General features: G+C 42.7%; 1 protein-coding gene across 1 annotated transcript; it reads left to right on the plus strand.

Annotated features, from left to right (window-relative positions):
• Positions 1–1,043: 1,043 nt before the first annotated feature.
• On the plus strand, positions 1,044–4,184 carry LOC309821325 (UDP-N-acetylglucosamine--peptide N-acetylglucosaminyltransferase 110 kDa subunit-like; the record flags this gene model as incomplete). Its single annotated transcript, XM_082652532.1, has 1 exon — positions 1,044–4,184. One exon carries the CDS (start codon positions 1,044–1,046, stop codon positions 4,182–4,184), a length of 3,141 nt encoding a protein of 1,046 aa, XP_082508658.1.
• Between the last annotated feature and the right edge of the window lie 21,030 nt (positions 4,185–25,214).

The following is a 25,214-nucleotide window of genomic DNA, read 5'->3' on the forward strand; positions in this document are numbered from 1 at the left end:
GTGAGCCATGGCCGCTGAGCCTGTGCGTCCAGAGCCTGTGCTCCACAACGAGAGAGGCCACAACAGTGAGAGGTCCGCGTACCACAGTAGAAAAGAAAATCTCCTTAGCCAGATTTCAAAAAAGCCTGTGGCCATTCCAATATGATCCAACATAGCGGAATATGATAGAAGGAAAATTGGCAAAGAAAGAGACGCTGGTCTTACCTGATGGAAGTTAAAATATCTCACTTTTGACAATTTTGCAAAAACCTATAATTACATGAATTAATTTCTAGGGTTCTTCATAGGACCTAAAAAGGAACCCATAGAGTTGTGGAACAACAATAGAAGCTTCTGTGATGAGAAGCCCGGGCACCGCAACAAAGAGTAGCCCCCGCTCGCCGCAACTGGAGAAAGTCTGCACGCAGCATTGAAGACCCAATGCAGCCAAAATAAAAATAAATAAATAAAAATAAATAAATTTATTTTTAAAAAAGTAATACTCAGGTTTGAGGCATGAGAAGAGAAATTAGCTCATCCTTTCAGAACTTTTAAAATATCAAACTCAGTCTCTAAGATTTTAGCATTATATACAACATCGATTACTTATTAGTGGTTTGGGAAGGCCAATTTAAAATTTTCTCATCTTACTGTATTGAAATTCACGGCCCTAATGTTTTCCACATTGACTATATGAATGATGAAGTAAAGTCAATCGTGTATTTCCTTTCTGACTGGGCAGAAAACAAAATTTTGAAAAGTGTTTGGACTACTGACTTTTGATTTCTTCTAAGGCAAGTGTATAGGTAATTGTTATTCCCTGATTAGGAGAAAAATGGTGGAAGAGGGCAGGGTTAAGAATGAAGATTTCAAGAGCGTGAGAGTTAGACGACCAACCAGAGTTCCTAAGGTTCGGTGCCTGTAACTGTCGCCGCCGCTTAAGCCTGCCAAAGCAGTGGTACGGCTGCTGCCCTCGTATTTGCTACCTCTAGAAACAGTCTTGCCAGTAGTGGCGGCAGCGGGACTCAATTACCCCCTTTTCTCACTCTCTGCAGAAGCTCCAGATGGCGTCTTCTGTGGGCAACGTGGCCGACAGCACAGAACCAACGAAACGTATGCTTTCCTTCCAAGGGTTAGCTGAGTTGGCACATCGAGAATATCAGGCAGGAGATTTTGAGGCAGCTGAGAGACACTGCATGCAGCTGTGGAGACAAGAGCCAGACAATACTGGAGTACTTTTATTACTTTCATCTCTACACTTCCAGTGTCGAAGGCTGGACAGATCTGCCCACTTTAGTACTCTGGCAATTAAACAGAACCCTCTTCTGGCAGAAGCCTATTCGAATTTGGGGAATGTGTACAAGGAAAGAGGGCAGTTGCAGGAAGCAATTGAGCATTACCGGCATGCATTGCATCTCAAGCCAGATTTCATCGATGGTTATATTAACCTGGCAGCCGCTTTGGTAGCAGCAGGCGACATGGAAGGGGCAGTACAAGCTTACGTCTCTGCTCTTCAGTGCAATCCTGATTTGTACTGTGTTCGCAGTGACCTGGGGAACCTGCTCAGAGCCCTGGGTCGCTTGGAAGGAGCCAAGGCATGTTATTTGAAAGCAATGGAGACGCAACCGAACTTTGCAGTAGCTTGGAGTAATCGTGGCTGTGTTTTCAATGCACAAGGGGAGATTTGGCTTGCAATTCATCACTTTGAAAAGGCTGTCACCCTTGACCCCAATTTTCTGGATGCTTATATCAATTTAGGAAACGTCTTGCAAGAGGCACGGATTTTTGACAGAGCTGTGGCAGCTTACCTTTGTGCCCTAAGCTTGAGCCCAAATCATGCAGTGGTACATGCCAACCTGGCTTGTGTATACTATGAGCAAGGCCTGATCGATCTGGCAATAGACACCTACAGGCGAGCTATTGAATTGCAACCACATTTCCCTGATGCTTACTGCAACCTAGCCAACGCTCTGGAAGAGAAGGGCAGTGTTGCCGAAGCAGAAGATTGTTATAATACAGCTCTGCGGCTGTGTCCCACCCATGCAGACTCTCTGAATAACCTAGCCAATATCAAGGGAGACCAGGGAAACATTGAAGAGGCAGTTCGCTTGTATTGTAAAGCATTAGAAGTCTTCCCAGAGTTTGCTGTTGCCCATTCAAATTTAGCAAGTGTATTGCAGCAGCAGGGAAAACTGCAGGAAGCTCTGATGCATTATAAGGAGGCTGTTCGAATCAGTCCTACCTTTGCTGATGCCTACTGTAACATGGGAAACACTCTAAAGGAGATGCAGGATGTTCAGGGAGCCTTGCAGTGTTATACTCGTGCCATTCAGATTAACCCTGCCCTTGCGGATGCCCACAGCAATCTGGCTTCCATTCACAAGTATTCAGGGAATATTCCAGAAGCAATTGCTTCTTATCGCACTGCTCTGAAGCTTGAACCTGATTTTCCTGACGCTTATTGTGATTTGGCTCATTTCCTGCAGATTGTCTGTGATTGGACAGACTATGATGAGCGAATGAAGAAGTTGGTCAGCATTGTGGCTGACCAGCTGGAGAAGAATAGGTTGCCTTCTGTGCAGCCTCATCATAGTATGCTCTATCCTCTTTCTCATGGCTTCAGGAAGGCTATTGCTGAGAGCCACGGGAACCTCTGCTTGGATGAGATCGGTGTCCTTCATAAACCACCGTACGAACATCCAAAAGACTTGAAGCTCAGTGATGGTCGACTGCGTGTAGGGTACGTGAGTTCTGACTTTGGGAATCATCCTACTTCTCATCTTATGCAGTCTATTCCAGGCATGCACAATCCTGATAAATTTGAGGTATTCTGTTACGCCCTGAGCCCAGATGATGGCACAAACTTCCGAGCGAAGGTGATGGCAGAAGCCCATCATTTCATTGATCTTTCTCAGATTCCATGCAATGGGAAAGCAGCTGATCGCATCCATCAAGATGGTATACACATCCTTGTAAATATGAATGGTTATACCAGGGGTGCTCGAAATGAACTCTTTGCTCTCAGGTCAGCTCCTATTCAGGCAATGTGGCTGGGCTACCCTGGGACCAGTGGTGTGCTTTTCATGGATTATATCATCACAGATCAGGAAACTTCACCTGCTGAAGTTGCTGAGCAGTATTCTGAGAAACTGGCTTATATGCCCCATGCTTTCTTTATTGGTGATCATGCTAATATGTTCCCTCACCTGAAGAAGAAAGCAGTCATCGATTTTAAGTCCAATGGGCACATTTATGACCATCGGATTGTGCTGAATGGCATCGACCTCAAAGCATTTCTTGATAGTCTCCCAGATGTGCAGATTGTCAAGATGAAATGTCCTGATGGAGGAGACAACGCAGACAGCAGTAATACAGCTCTTAATATGCCTGTCATTCCTATGAATACTATTGCAGAGGCAGTTATTGAAATGATTAACAGAGGACAAATTCAGATAACAATTAATGGATTCAGTCTTAGCAATGGACTGGCAACTACCCAGATCAACATTAAGGCTGCCACTGGAGAGGAGGTTCCCCGTACCATTATTGTAACCACACGTTCTCAGTACGGGTTACCGGAAGATGCCATTGTGTACTGTAACTTTAATCAGTTATATAAACTTGACCCATCTACTTTGCAGATGTGGGCAAATATTCTGAAGCGTGTTCCCAATAGTGTACTGTGGCTGTTGCGTTTTCCAGCAGTAGGAGAACCTAATATTCAACAGTATGCACAAAATATGAGCCTTCCCCAGAAGCGTATCATTTTTTCACCTGTTGCTCCTAAAGAGGAACATGTTCGGAGAGGCCAGCTGGCTGATGTCTGCTTGGACACTCCACTCTGTAATGGACACACCACAGGGATGGATGTCCTTTGGTCAGGGACACCCGTGGTGACTATGCCAGGAGAGACTCTTGCTTCCCGAGTTGCAGCTTCCCAGCTCACTTGTTTAGGCTGTCTTGAGCTTATTGCTCAAAATAGACAAGAATATGAAGACATAGCTGTGAAACTGGGAACTGATCTAGAATACCTGAAGAAACTTCGTGGCAAAGTCTGGAAGCAGAGAACATCTAGCCCTCTGTTCAACACCAAACAATACACAATGGACCTAGAGCGGCTCTATCTACAGATGTGGGAGCATTACGCAGCTGGCAACAAACCTGATCACATGATTAAGCCTGTTGAAGTCACTGAGTCGGCCTAAATAATGACTGTGTGCACAGGAGAATTACCCTGTACCTGAGCGTCAACCTTCTGGGGGAAAGGGAACTACTTTTTCCTTATCTGTACAATACCATGCTGCAGATGGGTGACAGACAATGATAAGAAATAGCACAGCCAGACTTGCTTCCTGCATGATCACGATAGGGAGAGACACAAGAGATGGGAAACTGCTGTTCCACAAGGAGTCTCCATAGAATTTTGCAGCAGCCAGATGTCTGGAAGGTCTGGAAGGTAAGTCTGGAAGGTCTGATCTCCCTTGGTCTTCCATGGGATGAATGGTTAGTGTGGAAGGGAGATAGAGATTGCCCAGCCATTTTGTGATTATCATGGATTGATTGAGTCTTCTGAATTAATATTTTTCTTTATATTTTGGGTATTGGAGCTTTTAAAAATGTTTGGTTTCAGGTATTTTTATTCATGTGAAGTGTGGATGATTCTCTTGAGATAAGCTTTTAAGCTAAAATATTCCTTGTTTTAGCTTCTGAACTCTACAGATAAATGGGGACTTTGCTGGTATAGTCTTTTTATAGGTTTTATAAACCACTTGAGCCTATATCAGTCATTTTAGTGTCTGACATAATGTTTGGAACTATCAGTGCTCTGTTGGTGTATAGATGATGGCTTAAATTCTTTTCCTGGTCCATTTCCTTCTTCCTTCCCCCGACTTCAAAAATTCTCCTGTAACTTGGCTAACAAAAAACCAAGTCTGATTCAAAACCTCCCAGAGTGTTTCTCTTAACCGCATCATCTGGTGCCAAATGAAGATTCTTAGGAGTGATTATTAATTCTGAAGGGCACAGTTGTGGTACTGTCACTGATGATAATAATAATGGATGTTTGGCCGAGAGTTTTGACCTATTTCACCAGTGTTTTACCGTTGACTGCCCCTCTATGCTGCTTCCAAAAGTGATAGTGTGTGTTAAGATTTTTACTTTCATTTCTAAAGTTTGTTTTTTTTTCAGTGAGTCCTGTTCTTCCTTTTTCTTTCAGCAGAAATGAAATCCCAGGTAAGTATAAGTACTCAAATATTTGATCAGTAAGTCACAGTTATCTCCAGTACATTAAATAACTTTCATCAAAAAACATGTTATAGGTAAAAAGCTCTGAAGGACCAGCTATGTATATGATAATTATGTTTCAGACCTTCTAGGGTATTATATATAATAACTTGTCTTCTGGACGTGGTCTTGAAGTCTTTATGGATCCAGCCTCAGTAGTAGTGAACTGCACTGCTACTTGGTTTGGAGTACAAATTAGACTTTAGCCCTCCTGGAGGTTGAGTTTTTGGTATTGAAAACCATAGGAATGAAATTATTGTATTTCAACAAAGGATCGAGGGCTTGAGGCTTAAACAAGGCAACATACGTGTGCGAAGCAGTCAGCCTTGAGGGCAGGTAAGGACATGCCAGGCATGCCGCCGCTGCTCGAAGGGACTGTCCCTACTTGTTCCCCTCCTTGTTCCATTCCATGGGAGATAAATCACCAGGGCCCAGAGATCAGAAAGAATGTAAAATGAGACAAGCAAAGCTGTCTCCCCCCTGCACATGCAGGTTATTTTTGATGCTTCTGGGTTTATGGGTTTCCTCCCAGGGAAGTTAACCTTGAGCCAAGACAGTCTGTAGGTAATGTAAACCACCATCTGGCAGCCTTCCGATTTCTAGTCTAGATAATCTGCGACTGTAGCATAATAAAATTTGCCTTGCAACCATCAGTTGTCTTGGTCCTTCTGACCCCATCCGTCGGTGCCACTTCAGTTCCTTACCCCTTCCCTTCTGACCCTGGGCGCTGAGATCCTCTTTCTCCGGCTGGTCCTCGGCAAGTGGCACTCGAACAGGGACCTGAAGCGTGAAGGCAGTTAAAAGAGAAAGAAAGTGCAGGTAAGAGAACCCTTATGCAAAATATGTGTGGCCACCAGTAAAAGTGAAACTAATAGAGGCATAAGGCAATAGTCAGAAGTAAAAGAAGATGGGGCCAAAGGGCTCAAAGGAGTGTGAATTATTTGCTCAGGTTTTACTTTCGATGCTTAAAGCTCGGGGTAATAAAGTTTCTACCTCACAGTTGACTGAATTTTTACAGCATATCCATGGTGTATCTCCCTGGTTTCCTGATGGCGGCTCTGTTGACATAGAAATCTGGCAGAAAGTTCGAGAAGATTTAAAAAATTATTATGAGTCTCGAGGGCCTACTCATACTCCTGTTGTTACATATAGTTTGTGGAATCTGATAAAAATATGTTTAGATGCTTCTCATGATAGTGTTGATTTGAATGTAAAGTCAGAAAAACATAAGCCTCTGACAGAAGGAGAGACTGTATTATCAGCAACTGTGTCGCCACTTCCTAAACCGAAAGAGCTAATTAATTTAAATATTTTAGATGAAGAGGAACATTTTGACTTAACAGATGAGGCTTGTAAACATAAAAGAGAGAACTATCCTGAGGATGATTTTCTAATGGCTGTGACAGATAAGTCAGTGAACAAGCTGCAGGTTAATAAGGACTGTCTTGCTCAAAAATCTACATCTGTAAAAATGCTCAGTCCCTTGCAGCGCGCTGTACAAGGAGCAATAAAACGAGAAGATCCTATTTTCTGTTGTCCCGTCATAGAAAGACCTGGTCCTAATAATCCTCAACAAGCTACTAGGGAGCATCAGGCTCTCCCTTTGAAAGTTTTGAAAGATTGAAAATCTGCCTGTGCTCAATATGGGCCCACTGCTCCTTTTACTGCTGCTATGGTTGACAGGAGAAGCTCTTCCCCCCGCTGATTGGAAGTCTATTGCACGAGCTTGTTTAAATGGTGGAGATTATTTAATATGGAAGTTTGATTTTTATGAACGGGCTGCTGAACAAGCAGAAAAGAATGCTGCCCATAATATTCCAGTTGATTATCATATGCTGATTGGGGAAGGACAGTATCTTTCTTTACAAGATCAATTAACTTATCCCTTTGTTGCTTATCCTCAAATAAATCATTTGGCATTACAAGCCTGGAGGAAATGTCCTTCTACACACAAAACTGAGGATCTTTCAACAATTAGACAGGGACCTGATGAAGCATATGCTGATTTTGTAGATAGGTTGTCACAGGCGGTGGGGAGACTCATTGTGGACGGACTCACTGGTACAATTGTAGTTAAGCAGCTTGCTTTTGAGAATGCTAATAATGCATGTCAGGCTGCGATTCGACCTTGGAGAAAACGGGGAACATTGGAGGATTATATTCGCGTTTGTGCAGACATTGGGCCTACTTATATACAGGGTGCTGCTGTGGCTGCAGCATTAACTAAAGTGGGGTTCAAAAACAATCAAAAGAAAACAAAGACTTGTTTTAAATGCGGAAAGGCAGGTCATTTTGCTAGAGAATGTAGATCTTTTAATTCTAACCCTAGTCCTTCCTTCCCTACTCAGAAACCTCCAGGTGGTCAGAAAATCCCTGGTTTATGCCCTAAATGCAATAGGGGAAAACATTGGGCACAAGATTGTTGCTCAGTGGCCCACAAGGATGGGCCACCACTGTCGGGAAACTCCTCCCGGGGCCTTCCCCGGCCCCAACAAATAATAAGGACAATGTCTGTGTATCCTCCTCAAATTATCAATCAGACATTAACCAAAAACAAAAACATACAATATCCTCGCTCTCCAGAGCAACACCAGGAAGCGCAGGACTGGAGCTCAGCACCTCCGCCCGATATGTATTAACTCCTGAAATGGGTCCTCAGGCCCTCTCTACGGGCATCTGTGGACCTTTACCCAAGGGTTTGATGGGACTATTATTGGGAAGAAGTAGTGTCACCATGAAAGGTTTAACTATTATGCCAGGAGTCACAGATTCTGACTACGAAGGAGAAATAAAAGTCATGGCACAAACTATTAAAAATATAATAACTATTTCTCCTGGTGATAAAATTGCACAATTGCTACTTTTGCCCTTTGTACCTCATGGACACACTTTACAACATCAAAAGAGAGAAACAAAGGCTTTTGGATCATCTAATGCTGCCTACCGGATTCAGAAGATAGGGAAAGAACGTCCAGAAATGAAATGAACCATTAATGGAAAGGTTTTTTCAGTTTTGTTAGACACTGGAGCTGATGTCTCTGTTATGACGCAGATACACTGGCCTAAACGTTGGCCCATTAGTCCTACTATTACAGAACTTCACAGAATAGGACAAAGTTCTTCTCCTATGCAAAGTAGTCAGTTTTTTTTATGGCAAGATAGTGAGGGCCATTCAGGATATTTCCAGCCTTATGTTTTGCCTGGGCTGCCTTTAAACCTCTGGGGCCAAGATATATTAAAAGAAATGGGAGTATTACTTTATAGTCCAAACTCTCAAGTCTCTAATATGATGTTGGATCAAGGATTTCTTCCCACAAAAGGGCTGGGAACAAATCAACAAGGAACTGTCTCTCCTATTGATGTGAAAATAAAAAATGATAGACAAGGTTTGGGTTTTTCTTAGGGGCCTTGGATTCTCCTCCACTCACTGCTGATCCAATTACTTGGCTGACTGATGACCCTGTATGGGTGGACCAATGGCCCCTCACAAAGGAGAAATGAGAAGCTGCAGAACAATTAGTACTGGAACAATTAGGGCATTTAGAAATTTCCAGTAGTCCTTGGAATACTCCTATTTTTATTATCAAGAAAAAATCTGGAAAATATAGGTTATTACAGGATCTAAGAGCTGTTAATAAAACTATGCTAATAATGGGAGCTCTTCAACCAGGCCTACCCTCTCCAACAGCCATACCACACAATTATCATCTTTTAGTTATAGATCTAAAAGATTGTTTTTTCACTGTTCCTTTGTTTCCTGAAGATAGAAAACATTTTGCTTTTAGCTTGCCTGCCTTAAATTTTAAGGAACCTATGAGGAGATTTCAATGGAAAGTATTGCCTCAGGGCATGGCAAATAGTCCTACATTATGCCAAAAATATGTGGCTCAGGCCTTGACTCCTGTGAGAAAAAGGTTTCCATCGTTATATCTCATACATTATATGGATGATATACTTTTAGCCACTGATAATATTTCTTTATTAGAGACTGCTTTTCAATTTTTACAACAGTCCTTACAATCATTTGGCTTGGTCATTGCCTCAACAAAATTCAAAGACAATCTCCATTTTTATATTTGGGAAAATATATTGATAACACTACTATTAGGCCTCAAAAACTGCAAATTCGAGTTGATAATTTAAAAACATTAAATGCTTTTCAAAAATTACTTGGAGATATTAATTGGCTAAGGCCTTCCGTAAAACTTACTACTGCTCAATTACAGCCTTTGTTTGATATTCTTAAAGGTGACTCAGATCCTTCTTCTTCACGCTCTATGACTCCAGAAGGATTTCAAGCTTTACAAATAGTCAATAGATCTATCAGTTCTACACAATTAACTAGAATTCATACTCACCTTCCAATTTTCTTAATAATTTGTCCAACTCCTCATGTGCCTACTGCCGTCTTATGGCAAACTGTTGGAATTATTGAATAGATTCATATGAAAACTACACCCTCTAAAGTTATTAACCCTTATTATGAACTTACTAGTAATTTAATAATGCAAGGTAGAACTAGATGCTTACAACCTGTAAGTATAGAACCTTCTCAAATTATTATCCCTTATTCAGTTAGTCAACAAAATTGGCTTTTTCAACATAGTAATGAATGGGGTCTTGCTCTTGCAGGATTTTCAGGTACCTTGGAATGCCATTACCCTGCTGATAAATTGATCCAATTCAGCAAACTTAACTCATATCTTTCCTTCTATAATCAGGCAACAGCCTGTTCCTCATGTACCTTTGGTTTTTACGGACGGTTCTTCTTCAGGAGTGGCTACTGTAATCATTGACGACGGAACAAACCTCATTAAAGAAACTTCTTGACTTCAGCTCAACGTGTTGAACTGTATGCTGTCATTATGTCTTTTAAACATTTGCCTTCTATATCTTTTAATTTGTTTTCTGATAGTAAATATCTTATTAGCTTGTGATTTCTTCTGGAGACTGCGACCATAGGACATACTAATGACCCTGAATTATCATCCTCTTTTCGTTTGCTTCAACAGCTTATTCGTTCCCATGATGGTCCTGTTGCAGGTCTGTATATCCGTGCTCATTCTAACTTGCCTGATCCATTGACTAAACTTAATGCGACTGCAGATGTTTTAACTCGATCTAAACGTGATCTTTATCCTGTACATTTTCCTCCCAAGAATAGAGTTGAAGTTACTCCTCCTCCTCAATCTCTTTTCCCTAAAGCAGGACATGTCCCAATTTACCGTACTCCTCCTTTCCGTTCATCATGCGGTCAAGAATGGCTAATATACTGCATTCATTATCTTCATACTCTTGATACTCATGGTCCATGTCCTGGACACCCTCATATTATGGTAAGTTATGATCAAACTGCTTCACAAGCAGCACAGCCGTTGCACGCTTTACACCGTCAGTCGGCGGCTACATTACACACACAATTTTCCCTTACTGGTGAAGCCGCCCGTCAAATTGTTAAGCAGTACCCAGAATGCTTACCTCACCTTCCTGTTCCACATTATGTTGTTAATCCTCGTGGATTATTACCTAGACATTTATGGCAAATGGATGTTACTCATATCCCGTCTTTTGGGAAATTACAGTTTGTTCACGTCACTATCGATACTTATTCTGGTTTCCTCTGTGCTACAGCACAGACCAGAGAAGCTACTAAACATGTTATCACTCATTTATTACACTGTTTTGCTTTCATGAACCTTCCCAAAATTATTAAAACAGATAATGGGCCCGCTGCTTTTGCAACATTTTGTAATTCATTACAAAATTACCCATATTACAGGCATTCCATATAACCCTCAAGGACAAGGTATTATAGAACGTGCAAATAGATCTTTAAAGCTAACTATTGAAAAAATAAAAAGGGGGGAATTGTATAGAACAACGCCACATAACCTTATAAATCATGCTCTGTTTATTTTAAATGTTCTCACTGTTGACAAATTTGGCTGCTCTGCAGGGGGAAGGTTGGTGGCTGAGCCAAGATTGGCCTCTCAGTCTCCGGAGGTCCTCTGGAAAGATCCGTTAACCAGCACTTGGCGTGGTCCTGATCCTGTGTTGATTTGGGGACGTGGTCACGTGTGTATCTTTCCCAGATCAGCGCCTGGACCTTGCTGGCTTCCTGAGCGCTTAGTCAAGCAAATAGATGGCTCGCCACAGCTCACAACTAGTTCAGAAGATGAAGAAGCTCTGCATCTCTCCGGAAAATTTGACAGTGTTGATTCAGAAGGAGAAGAGGAAGAGAAGACCACTTGCCAGGACGACTCAAAGGAGTGATGTTCCAACTTGGGGACAAATTAAACAACTGGTTTCACGAGCTCAAGAGTCAGTGAAACAACAGAATAATCCTGTTACACCTGTAACTTTATTTTTGGCTATGTTGGCAACCATTTCATGTGTTCCCTCTGTTAATGCAGCAACTTACTGGGCCTATGTACCTGATCCTCCACTATTACAACCCATATCTTGGTCTGAAGCAGAGTTTCCTGTATTTTACAATGATAACTGTTTATGGGCCTCTTATTGGGAATATAAAACAATATGTCTGTAAATTATACTAACTGGTTTAGTACCCATCATGTCTGTCTTAGCCCATTGAATCTGGAAACTGGATGTGTAAAGGCTATTAGTTACGAGCATACAGATGTTTATGAGGGAACGGATCAATCAATTAGTTTGTCAGGCTCTCCAGGCATCCTTCGTTTTACAGGAACCAACGTTACTCTTACATGCCCGGCTACCAGCTGACGAGAGGATCTTAAGGATACCATTATTTGGTATAAAATGGGCAACCTCTTAATATTAGAGGTCAAATCTCATACGCCTCACCACTTAGGGATTCCGCTATTACTATAGCCAAGGTTACAGGTGAAGAGTCAGGAAATTATTTCTGTATGAAGCGTTTACTTGGAGGACAAGGGATATTTATAGCTGGGCATAAGGTTACTATGCTTAACAGAAAATCAAAAAATCAATTTCCTCCTTTTATGACCATTAACTTTCCTGGATCCACTTTTGAACGTTGCAATGCATCTTGGAATAATAACCAAATATGGTGTACTATAGATTATACCAAGGTGTCAATTCTTATCTCTTCTATTCCCATCATAGATAGGTTTATCACATTTCAAAAGAACTGGGATATATGGAAACTAGCTCTAACTTATTCCAATACACCTGTTATAACTTGTGTTACTCCTCCATATACACGTTTGTGTGGTTCTATTAACATTGGTAATTCTTCCAAAGGAGGATATAATATTAGCTGTGTTAATTGTATTTTTAGCAGTTGTATGTTCCCTTCTGCAGGAACGCAATCTGTGCTTATACTAAAGCAACCCATATATGTTATGGTGCCTGTACATCTGAGAGAACCTTGGTATGAAGATACTGGAGTACAGGCATGGGTGGAACTCTCTAAAGCCTTGCAGAGAAGGAGACGCTTTCTTGGGTGGCTAATAGTAAGTTTACCTGCCTCGGCTGCTCTGTCTGCTACTGCGGCTACTGCCGGTCTTGCTCTTTCACAGAGTATTCATCATGCTCACTTTGCTAATCAGTTATCTCAACATACCAGTCTTGCTTTATCTTTACAAAGTCACATAGATTTACAGATTAATAACAAGTTAGATGAATTTAAAAACGCAATTTTGGGGATTGGAGATCAGATAGAAGCATTAAAATTGAGGATGCGTTTAGCTTGTCATGCAAAGTATACATGGATGTGTGTTACTCCTTAAAAGTACAATGACTGTATTTGGGAATGGGAAAAAGTAAAAATGCATCTGCTGAGTGTTTGGTCAGATAAATATTAGTCTTGATCTTAAGAAATTAAATGCTGAAATTCAGGATATACAAAATGCACATCTTGATGATATTTCGCCAGAAGATGTAATTCAGACTTTACTGGACCATTTAAAGTGGTTAAATCCTCACTCTTGGATTACCAGAAGGTTGTCAGGATTTATTACCCTGGCCATAATTTGCCTATTATTGATATTAATCTTCTCATGTCTGTTTCGTATCCTCATGCAACAGTATACTACTCTGGGCACTAAACTTCATGGAATTATTTTGCAGCAAAAGTTAAAAAATAAAAAAGGGGGACCTGTGGGAAGCAGTCAGCCTTGAGAGCAGGCTACGGACATGCCAGGCATGCCGCCGCTGCTCGAAGGGACTGTCCCTACTTCTTCCCCTCCTTGTTCCATTCCATGGGAGATAAATCACCAGGGCCCAGAGATCAGAAAGAATGTAAAATGAGACAAGCAAAGCTGTCTCCCCCCTGCACATGCAGGTTATTTTTGATGCTTCTGGGTTTATGGGTTTCCTCCCAGGGAAGTTAACCTTGAGCCAAGACAGTCTGTAGGTAATGTAAACCACCATCTGGCAGCCTTCCGATTTCTAGTCTAGATAATCTGCAACTGTAGCGCAATAAAATTTGCCTTGCAACCATCAGTTGTCTTGGTCCTTCTGACCCCATCCGTCGGTGCCACTTCAGTTCCTTACCCCTTCCCTTCTGACCCTGGGCAGTGAAATCCTCTTTCTCCTGCTGGTCCGCGGCACACATGAATATATGTTTTTGTCTTGCTGTACTGCACCTGTGCTGTCTAGTAACAGATATTTTGTCTGCTAGTAGTGTTCTAGATTATGTCTTTCCAAAGCGCTGAGGCAGTGCACCTATTCTGTAGTTGCAGCTGATGCCTGAATGTATCCTAGCTGACAAATTATTGATTAATAAGAACTTGAATTTCTGAAAGATTTGTACTATTAACCAAAATCTGAGCAAGGAGTCTCAAATGTAATTCTTAGCCAGAATTACATGTTAATGAACCATTTAACAGTGTGAATCAAGGAACATCAGTGTAAGGATTTCTTTTAATTTATTTTTTACCTGCTTGAAATATCAGTTAAAGTTTGACAGCTTGGTTGCAGATGAACGGACGTTGGAAGTTCACCAAACTACTTAATGTGGGATAGGATAATAGATTTCCAGCGCCCTCAAGGCTGTGACCTTGCAGCCATTTTACATAACACATCCTCCTCCTATAGGGATGAACCTTTCCCTGGCCCGAAAAGTGGCAGCTCTGTTGAAGCTTTGCATATTGTAACAGGCTTTTGTTTCCAGGTTACATGTCTGTGGAAGACTTAATTCTGAATAGAGATATCGATATTACTGGAAACTAATTGTTTTTTCTATTATACTCTGATTTATCAAAAAAGTAAAACATTGAAATTGTGCTACAGAAATTCAGAAGTTGTCTTGCAATCTTTAAACAATAAATGAATGAGTTGCCCTTAAAAAAAAAAAAAAGAATTAAGCAGTTAGGCTTTGTGGGCCATATACAGTTTCTGTAACTTCTCCTACCCTTTTATCTTCAACAACGTTTCTAGACATGAGACATTATTAGCTCACAGTCCCACAGATCCAGGCTGAGAGCCTGATTTGATTTGTGGCCATTATTTGCCGATTCCTGATCTGCGTCCTTACTGAGGAGGGGGACCATGTTTGAGTAATCACTTCTTTGAATCAACTATTGGTCTTCTGGGGCTTGTCCTTACTCTCCTACAGTCTCTAATCAACATGGCATCCAGAGAGATCTTGTTAAAACATAAGCGAGATCATGGCACTTAACTCTCTTCAATGGCTCCTTCACAGGAAAAGCAAAGTTCTCAAAGTGCGTCCACAGCCCTAGAAATGTGGGCCTCTGTTTCCTGTCTGACTGTTTCCTTCTCCTCTCCACTTTGCTCCCTCTGTTTTCCACACACTGACATCCTTTCTGCTCCTTGGATACTCCAAGCCCACTCTTGCCTCATTGCCTTTCCATCTGACTGTTCCCTCTGCTTGTACTATTCACTTCCCAGATATGCACCTTGCTCCCTCTCACAACCTTAAATTCCCTCTTATATTTTATCTTCCCCAGAAAGCCCTCATCGATCACTTAGTTTCAGATCGCAGTCTCCTCCTACCAGCTAACAATCTCCATCTCCCTTCCCCGCTTGCTGTTTTTCTCCAACACTTATCTGATATACTATTCTATCCATTTATTTAATTTTTATTTACATATTTATACTTATGATTTTTTTTTTTTTTTTTTGCAGTACGCAGGCCTCTCATTGTTGTGGCTCTCCCATTGTGGAGCACAGGCTCCGGACGCACAGGCTCAGCGGCCATGGCTCACGGGGCTAACCGCTCTGCAGCATGTGGGATCTACCAGGACCAGGGCACGAACCCGTGTCCCCTGCATCGGCACGGGGACTTTCAACCACTGCGCCACCAGGGAAGCCCTATACTTATGATTTTATATTTGCTTATTTACTTTTGTCTCCCCTCTCAGCTCAAGAGAGACTATATTCATCTGTGTTAATCACTGCTGTGTTTCCTGAACATGCCTATACATCATACTGAAGAATGGTGCCTGAAATTTGCTAACGGATCAATCAATTTTCTTGGCTGGATGAAGAAATGTGTTCATAAATTAATGAACAGATCTTCGGGGCTTCTGACTCGAGGACTAATGGGAAGAGGATGGCAAATGGTTGGGACAGGGTACTGCAAGAAGTAGTATTTGGAGTACTCTGATAGCTATCCTAACAGATAAGATTGTGTTCATTTAAGTAGTTCTAATGAGAGAGCTGGGAACTAGGGACACACAGCATTAAGGTTTTTATAATGCATTCTGTAGAGTTCTTTTTAAGTCTGTACAAATATCATTGAAAATATATGCATACATATACACCTCTGTTACTTTAATTAGTGCCTTACGAGAGCCCCGCAAGGAAAGAGTAGTAGCAACTCTCAGTATCCTTCCTTTATGATGAGCTTAATTTATTCAAAGTTACATCATAATTTATTTGTAACTGTGAAACTAGACTTAGTTATTGAATAGACCCTCCCTAGGAACGTATGACATTAATAAAACCAACAAAACTTTGTTCAGTTTCCAATGATAGACACACTACAGACTCAATTATGGGCCATCCAGTTTAATGAAGGGAAGAAGTGATTGAACAAATATAGAGCAAACAGAATATGAAGTTTTATCCTCCATTAATATTAGTAACGGATAGTGTGGGCTCCAATGCCTTCAAGATAGCTTGAGACCATCATCTCTGTGTCATGGGCAGGGGGATGTTCAGTCAGGGTGTCTTTCACCGTCACTGAGAAAAATTTCCATAATATATAATGATACCTACTGAAACTGATATGGGGCATTTGGGTAATAAGGAATCCATTAGCATATTTTTCCGAAAGCCTTGACTACAAAATGAAGACAGTAGATTTGGACACTCTCAGCCATGAAGAAGTTGTTTGGATGTTCATCTTTATGCCTAATGAAATAAGCTCATTTCATCTCTGCAGCTTCTCATATACCATTTTCCCACCTCTGTTTTATGTTTGGAAAGACGTTTAGAAATTGAAAGTCAAGTTAAAAAGTGAGTGACAACTTAAATGATATATGGAATATTTTGCTGACTTACAAGAGCATGCAGAATTAAATATGACCCAGTTCAAATGTTTATTTTAACGTGTATGTTGAGGTGGCGTTTTCAAGGTGCCAGAAAATGAGAATTCACCTTCCAGTGTGTGTTACCAGTTCTGTTCATTGCACAGAATCATCTTCATAAAACATACTGTTTTCTATGTACCTGGTATATATCTCAATTAGTTTGAAGAATTTCTCAGATACCTCCTAATATGTAGTGCTCCAATTCCAATCTTGCCATGTCCTCCTGTACCAGTGACACAGCACACAGGAGTTTTATTTCTCTTTATTTCTCTGGGTTGTTCAGAACCCAATGAAAGAACAATGGAATGGGATCCAAGAGATCAGGGTTCTTGTCCCAGATTTACCATAAAATAATTGTGTCCTCTTGGGAAAATTATAGTCATTCTAGGTCCCTTTTGTTTACTTTGACAGAGCTGCACTAGGTGACCCCAAATAATATAGCACTCTTTCAGTAGTAGCTTAGATGTTATTGGTATTCTGAAACAAATGAAGACAATGACACATGGAGCTGTGCAACATCTCTGTAACTCTGTTGTCTTAGAGTTGCCTCCATTTTACAGATGATAAGATGACTGTGCATAGAAGTAGATGTTTGGAACCAGCGGTTCCAAAGTAAGTGGAGGTAAACCGCAAATTTCCTTCCTTCCTGAAGCTCACTTAGCCAAAACATAGGCTTCTGAATATTAAGCTGTAAAGCATATTATCAGTACACTTTAAAAGAAGCTATTCTTCTAGGATTTCCAATTAATAGCAGGAGGTTTTGAAATTCTTAAAAGATCATCTAATTTTGTGAGATTTGCAGCTCTATTTTCCTGTCAAGCAAGTTGTATTAGTGCCAGACAATCATCTGAGCTTCTGGATGCTTCTCTGAACCTCTTGAAGTTTTCTTCTTGCTATCTGAAATTCATGCCAGATAAGCCTTTTTCTAGAGCGTATGTACAGACTTGTGTATTTTTATATAGGAAAGCGATGCAGTGAGTCAAGTCGGGGGTTAAGCCCTCATTCTCAGAGTGGTATTGAGCTCCTGGTGAAATATAATCATCATTTCCTCAGAATCGAAAAGCAGTTATCTCAGGTGTATAATCCCATTAACTATTTATACATTTACGTATGATACATGTATTCATTGTACCTACGAGGTGTGTTCTCTTTGGGAAGTACAAAGCTCTTAGAGACATAGGTTGTTCATTTTTTTGTTTTCCCACAAATAATGGGACCCTTTGAGCAGGAAGGTCTATATTTTACTAACATCTAGAACCAGCAGTTAACACGGTGTCTAAGATGTAGTCAATAAATATGAAATAGATAAATGAACACATTTTTATGTAAGGGCCAGGACATGGACAAATAGAAATTTTTCATTTTCAGTCACAAAGCAACAACAGACATAAAAATGATACAGACAACAAGTGCTACGGTCATTCAAAGAAGGCATAGAATAGATAGAAGGATCTCCTCTATGGCACAGGGAACTATACTCAATATTTTGTAATAACATCTGTATGGGACACCTGCTCCACACCAGGCCCTATGACAGGTGCTTACATACTTTCCCTCTCCCCATCCTATGGGGAAAGTACCTCTGCTATGGATTTAACATTTGCCTCCCCCATTAATAACTGTTTTAAACCTTATTCACATTGCATCAAAGGGATGCTTTGATGCACTGCTGAGGTCTTCTCAGCAAAGCTCGTGGGAATTTGGTATATGAGGATCCACAATAGCGATCCATTTCATCGGTGTCAATCTTTCTGGACAGTTTGGGTGGAAAGGACAATTCCTGAAGGTGCAATACCTTCACCGCATGTACTAGCATTGGGTCTTGCTTGTGTGTGTGTCACCGACTTCAGCCTTGCTGTAGCAATAATAGCTAAGATACTGTAGAGCTGAGAGGCTATTTAAGTATTTATAGATATATACATAAGATAAAAGCACCTAACTTTTTTCTACCTATTGCTTACTTTCCACAGTGGTGTACACACCACACTTTAGGAAACAGTGATGTTGTCCAATTTGTCTTCTCATTTGAAGATGAGAAATGAAGGTCTGGAGACCTTTCATTGCTCAAGGTCATTCGAGTGTTTAAGGGCAGGATGCTGGGGTTCCTGACTTCCAGGGAACCTAACTTTTCTCTGAAATTATACTGCCCCTTAATCTCTTAGCAGTACATAAAACAAATATTGGTGACCTCGTGACATGCCAGCCCTTGGGTGAAATGGAGATCTGTGACTGGCTCTCAAACTTTTAAGAAATGGGAGTCTAGAAAAAAAACACCCAAAACAGTCATGCAAAGACTCACTGGGCTGGAAGGGGAGCCCGTGATCGTCTAGCTCAGTGCTGGGCTGAACCCTGGATCGTCCAAGGAGGGTCTTGGAGGCCTCTCTGCAGGCCAAGTAGTCAAGGCATAAGGGGGAATCAGGCAGGTTTGCTTCTGTTTCTTCATGTTATTTTCATGTAAGATAGCACTGAAAACTTCAAAAGTAATACTGGAAATGTGCTGTGCTTGTCCATTTTCATCTTATAGGTAATGACATGAAGGCTCAAAGGGGGATCATGTTTTTCTAGTTAATAACAGACAACATTCCTCATCCAGCATTCCTATAGCTTAAAAAAGCAATAGAGGCAAGTGGGTCCATGAACGTGGGTTTTGTGGTCACGCAGATTTGAACTTGCATCCCAGCAGGGCTTGAATGGAGTTTTTCTCTCCAAATTAGGCAAATTGTTTCTCCAAGGCTCATGGGGTGGTCAGTGTTGTTATAGGGGAGTGAGGTAAAAGCATTTTCCTCACCATATCCTGCCCCAGACATGTTATCTGAAAGGAAGGAAGGAAGGAAAAATGGGAGGGATATATGGAGAAAGAGGGAGGAAACTAAGGTGGCAGAGAACATTCCTAAAAGTCCTCCATGTTACTTCTGCTGTGCTTCCACACACTCCTTGGGACCTCGCTTGCCAACAGAAATGTTGATTAAGCACTCTGGTTCTTATGTACTTTCTGCATTGGGAACACTTATAGTTAGGTTTCAGGGCTCTGAACTCCCCAAACTGGGGAACTTGTCATTAAAAGGTCCTTTTAAAAAGCACAAGTGCCCCAAAGTTTAATGGCATTAGATTTGGCAATGATTTCTTGAATATGACACCAAAGGCACAAGCAACAAAAGGAAAATAGAGAAATTGGACTTCATGAAAATTTTTAAAACTCTGTGCATCAAGACCCTATCAACAGAGGAAAAGGGCAATCACAGAATGAGAGGAGATGTTTGGAAATCATATATCTGATAAGGGATTAATATCTAGAGTGTACAGAGAACTCCTAAAACTCAACCACAAAGCAAACAACCTGGCTAAAAAATGGGCAAAGGACTTGATTAGACATTTCTGCTAAGAAGATACATAAATGGCCCATAAACACCTCAAAAGATGCTCAGCATCACTGATCATTAGGAAAATGCAAGTCAAGACTACAGTGAGACACCACCTTACACACATTAGGGTGGCTACTGTGAAAACAAAAAATAACAAGCAATGAGGATGTAGGAAATTGGAGCCCTGTGCACTACTGGTGAGAATGTAAAATGGTACAGCCATTGTGCAAAATATCATGGTGGTTCCTCAAAATTAAAAGTAGGATTACCATATGGTCCAGTTCCACTTCTGGGTGTATACCCAACATAACTGAAAGCAGGTTTTCCAAGATACTTTGTATACCTATGTTCATAGCAGCATTGTTCACAATAACTAAACTGTGGAAGCAACCCAACTGCCCACTGACAGATGAATAGATAAGCAAAACGGGGTGTATACACAACAGAATATTATTCAGCCTTAAAGAGGAAGTTCTGACACAGGCTACAACATGGATGAATCTTGAGGACATGATGCTAACCTACCAGTCACAGAAAGACAAATGCTCTCGATTCCACTTCTATGAGGCACCTAGAGTGGTCAAGTTCATACAGACAGAAAGTCGAATGGTGGGTGCCAGGGGCTGGGGGTAGCGGTTGCTGGAGGGCAGAGAGTTCCAGTTTTTCCAGAAGAAAAGAGTTCTGGAGATTGGCTGCCGCACAACGTGAATCTCCTGAACGTTTCTAAACTCTACACTCATAAGTGATACGATGATACAATTTTATGTGCATTTCACTACAATTAAAAACCAAACATGGACTTCCCTGGTGGCACAGTGGTTAAGAATCCGCCTGCCAATGCAGGAGACACAGGTTCGAGCCCTTGTCCGGGAAGATCCCACACATCGCGGAACAACTAAGCCCGTGCACCACAACTACTGAGCCTGCACTCTAGAGCCTGCGAGCCACAGCTACTGAAGCCCGTGTGCCACAACTACTGAAGTGCATGCACCTAGAGCCCGTGTTCTGCAACAAGAGAAGCCACCACAGTGAGAAGCCCACACACCGCAACGCGTAGTAGACCCCGCTCGCCGCAACTAGAGAAAGCCCGCGCACAGCAACGAAGACCCAACGCAGCCAAAAATAAATTAATTAATTAATTTAAAAATTAATTTTAAAAACTATTTAAAAAAATAAAACACCAAACACAATTGGCCCTCGGAGACACAGTGAATATTTTTGTCATTCACAGTTTAGAGCTGCCTCATTGTCAGGGTGCTAGTCTTCAGTCAACTAGCTGAGAACTGGTACGGAGGGCATGGGAACTTCCATGAAAGAGCTTCTGAAGCTAAGTAGCCTGGTCCATTTCCTAATTTCTTTAGCGAATATCTGAGTGCTTGCTGGAGCCAGTCACTGTACTTGGTCCTCGAGATAGACAGCTGTGAAAACATTATACAGAGAGCCTTGCAATCTGGGAGTGAGAGGTGGGGTAGGGAAGGACCCGCAAATGAAAGCATGGAAGTTTTTAGCATGTTACCAGATGATGTAGGTGACGGGAACAATAAAGCATCAAAGGGAAAGAGGGCTACCCTAATTTGAAGGGGACATGTGGACAGACCGGAGAGAGCAGCCCCTGTAGTTATGGAGAGAAAGAACATTCTAGGCAGAGGGAATAGTAAGTGCAGCAGGCTATGGGGAGGGAGCTGCTAGGAACAGCCAGGGACAGCGTGCCAGTGTGTCTGGAAGGGCTTGAGGGAAGGGGAGGGACGCGGTGTGTGTGTGTGTGTGTGTGTGTGCGCGCGCGCGTTCGTGCGTGTGTGTGTGTGTGTGTGTGTGTGTGTGTGTGTGAGAGAGAGAGAGAGAGAGAGAGAGAGAGAGAGACAGAGTGGGGGGATGGGGAGGGTGAGAGAGGGAGAAGACTGCTTTTATTCGAAACCAGATGGGAGCCTCTGAAGGGTTTTGAGACTTGGGACTTACCAGAATCACCGTGACCACCGTACCTAGAACGGATTGAATGGGAGGGGGCAAAGCAGAGAAACGCATTTGAAAGGGGTGCACAGAAGGGGAGAGCAGGGCTGGTGGGACTTGAGGGGAGAGGTTTTCTGTCCCTTGCAGTGTGCCGGCTAGGGTTTAGTCTGGGTGTGGCCGCCCCGCTCCCCGTCTGCAGCACTCTGCCCTCCTCACCTCCTGTAAACGGAGGCTAAGTGCATCCTTGAGGCTCTCCCAGAGAGTTGATGGCCTGCCTGGGACAGTCCTGAGTCACAGCCCCTTGGCTGTCACCAGCTCCAGGGATGCTCCTGTCCTGAGCATTAACCTCCCTCAGGGGGAGTCCTCATTCTCCAGGGAGGAAATGGATATCTCACTGCTGCGGGCTCTTAACTCCTGTAAAGCTGCAGGACAAATGACTTTGCTGAATATGCTTCATGCAGGGAAGAATGGGTAATCTCAGAGAAGGGAATAAAACTTCTCAAAACTCCAAACCGGGGGATTGCAGAGAAGCTCGCTGTCTTCTCTCTTGGGTGCCTGTGTGTGAATCGGGGAAGGAGAGGGCGGGCACCGACTTGGGTCTCGGTTCGCCCCCGCGGACCATTGTTCCAGGGCAAGTTTTTCTTAGCATCACTCGATTACCTGAAGTGGGAGAATGAATACCCAGTGTAGAAAAGGGGGAAGAAAAGCGTGTTAGTTAGCATGAAATATGGTCATCTGATGACTTGTCCATTATGTATTTGAGGAAGCGAAGATTCTGAAGACCTTCACCTACTCAAGGAGAGGAAATTGCCTCTGTCTACACCAGGACCTCTTTCTTTTGCCACTGGTGACATTTTGTGTCCGATAATTCTTTGCTGTGGGCTGTCCTGGGCATTGTGGGATACTCCTACAGTATCCCTGGCCTCTGCCCAGCGGATGCCAGCAGTCCTTCCCCAGCTGTGACAGCAGAAATGGCTCCTGAACTTGTCAATTGTCCGGGGGGCAGGGAGCTGGGGGGAGGGGGGCAGAGTTGCTCTGGGTTGAGAGCCCCTGATCCAGGCTCAGCAGGCACATGGGTGAAGTCAGGACTGTGTATGTCATGTCCTCTCTGGCTTACAATAATCGATGGAGTTAAAACTAATAGTGGCTTCTGCTTGGTCACTGGGACAGCAGAGCATTCACTGTTCTGCCTTGAGAGAACAATTTTCCTGTATTTTAACTAATAAGGCCCTTGTGATGGCTGGATTCTGGGCACCCCAACTAATAAGCGTGCCTATAAGGCAAAGAAACCAAAACCAAAGTCCTCCCTGATTGCCAGGGAGGGGGCATGTTTTCTTTCCCCTCCCTCTCCTGGATCCATGCAGTAATTAGCCAAAGTAAAATGAATATTAGCTCATGCTTAATTGCCTTTACAGTGTACTCGCCAGCACTGATGCAGTAGTGCTAAAGCAATGTATTTTAATAAATTTTTTTAAATTTATTTTTATTTTTGGCTACCTTAGGTCTTTGTTGCTGTGCGTGGGCTTTCTCTAGTTGTGGTGAGCAGGGGCTACTCTTCATTGCGCTTCACGGGCTTCTCACTGGGTGACTTCTCTTGTTGCAGAACACGGGCTTTAGGCGCGTGGGCTTCAGTAGTTGTGACACGCAGGCTCCGTAGCTGTGGCACATGGGCTTAGTTGCCCCACGGCATGTGGGATCTTCCCGGACCAGGGCTCAAACCTGTGTTCCCTGCACTGGCAGGAAGATTCTTAACCACTGCGCCAGCAGGGAAGTCCCTAAAGCAATTATTTTTTTAACTTTATGACTTTAAATAATTCTTGGCTCTGAAATTCCCTGTACCCCTCAGCTATGTAACCACAGGCCCCTCTGCCCTAAATCCTTTTCTTATACTTTGTAGCTTTTTAAGCAAGACCCCTCTTTAGGAAGACATAATCCCTTCTCTGTAGAAAACATGAAAGACCTGAACAAATCAAGATTTCTCCATGGAGAATTCAGCTAGTCCTGTGCTTAGCTCCGAACAAGGAAATCCATCTCTCTACCAAGCATGCCATTACCCGGACTAATGCCTGACTTGAATAACAAGCAAATTGTTGTGCTTTTAATTGTACCCTGCTTGGTCACAAAGCACGTGTGAGAGAGGAATGTGCCCAGCTTCTCCAGGAGAAACAGGTCAGGCCTCTAATCCTCCTTTTCTGTCACCTTCCCCTCCCCCTTTCCAATCCTTTCTCTTCTCAGCAGAGCAGAGGGACAAAAAAGAGACAGCTAAATTATGTTTAAAATGGAAGAGTCTAAAAGAAGAAAAACGGCGGTCAGTACTGACTTGGGAGAGGATGCATTATCTATCCACAGCCTCTGCAGTGTGGCCCATTTGAGGACAATCAGTGTTCTCACTGGCTTGCTGGAGGGTGATATCTGCGAGCCTAAACCAGGCTTTCTCAGCCTCAGCACGACTGCTGGGTGGGGCTGGATGCTTCTTTGCTGTGGGCCTGTCCTGTGATGGAAGGACATTTAGCCTCGCGTAAGCTGTGACCATCCAAAGTGTCCCAAGACACTTTCAAATGTCTCCTGGGTGCAAAATTGCCCCTGGTGGAGAACCACGGCCCCAAGCCCTTCCATATTGGGATGTACTTGCTCTCTCTCCCATTCTCTCCCCCCCCCCCATACACAAAACCCAAGAAAATCATGGTTCCTGTGTTAAAACTGGGGAGATCAACGTGCTCTTCATGTAGGTAGAATAAGTGGAAAGGAAAAAGACACTGACTTGTGTGTAGTCAGAGGACAGAGTGGGAACCCCTCACCGCCAAGACTGAAAAGAGTCTTAGGATGTGGGTGTGTTTCTGGCTCCCTCTGGGAGGTGGCAATGCCCCTGGTTGAACAAGCCAACTTTCGAACGCCTCTACCCTGTGCACGTTGGAATCGGGCTTGCTGTGGGCGAGATGAGGAGTGATGGCGAGGCTGCAGAGATGAAGGCGTCTGTGAAGGTGCTGACTGTCTCCTCCCACACTACTTGGGACAGGGGAGAACTTCCCAGCTTCAGAGAGATACCCATTGCTCAGACAATGAGGATCCTGTCTTGGACCTAAACATCGGGATGAAAGAGGGCTACTGACAAGACAGACGTTGTGCAAGCATGGGGTTGCAC

Source organism: Grampus griseus, assembly GCF_964374135.1.
Source record: "Grampus griseus genome assembly, chromosome: 3".
In the NCBI taxonomy this organism is placed as follows: Eukaryota; Metazoa; Chordata; class Mammalia; order Artiodactyla; family Delphinidae; genus Grampus; species Grampus griseus.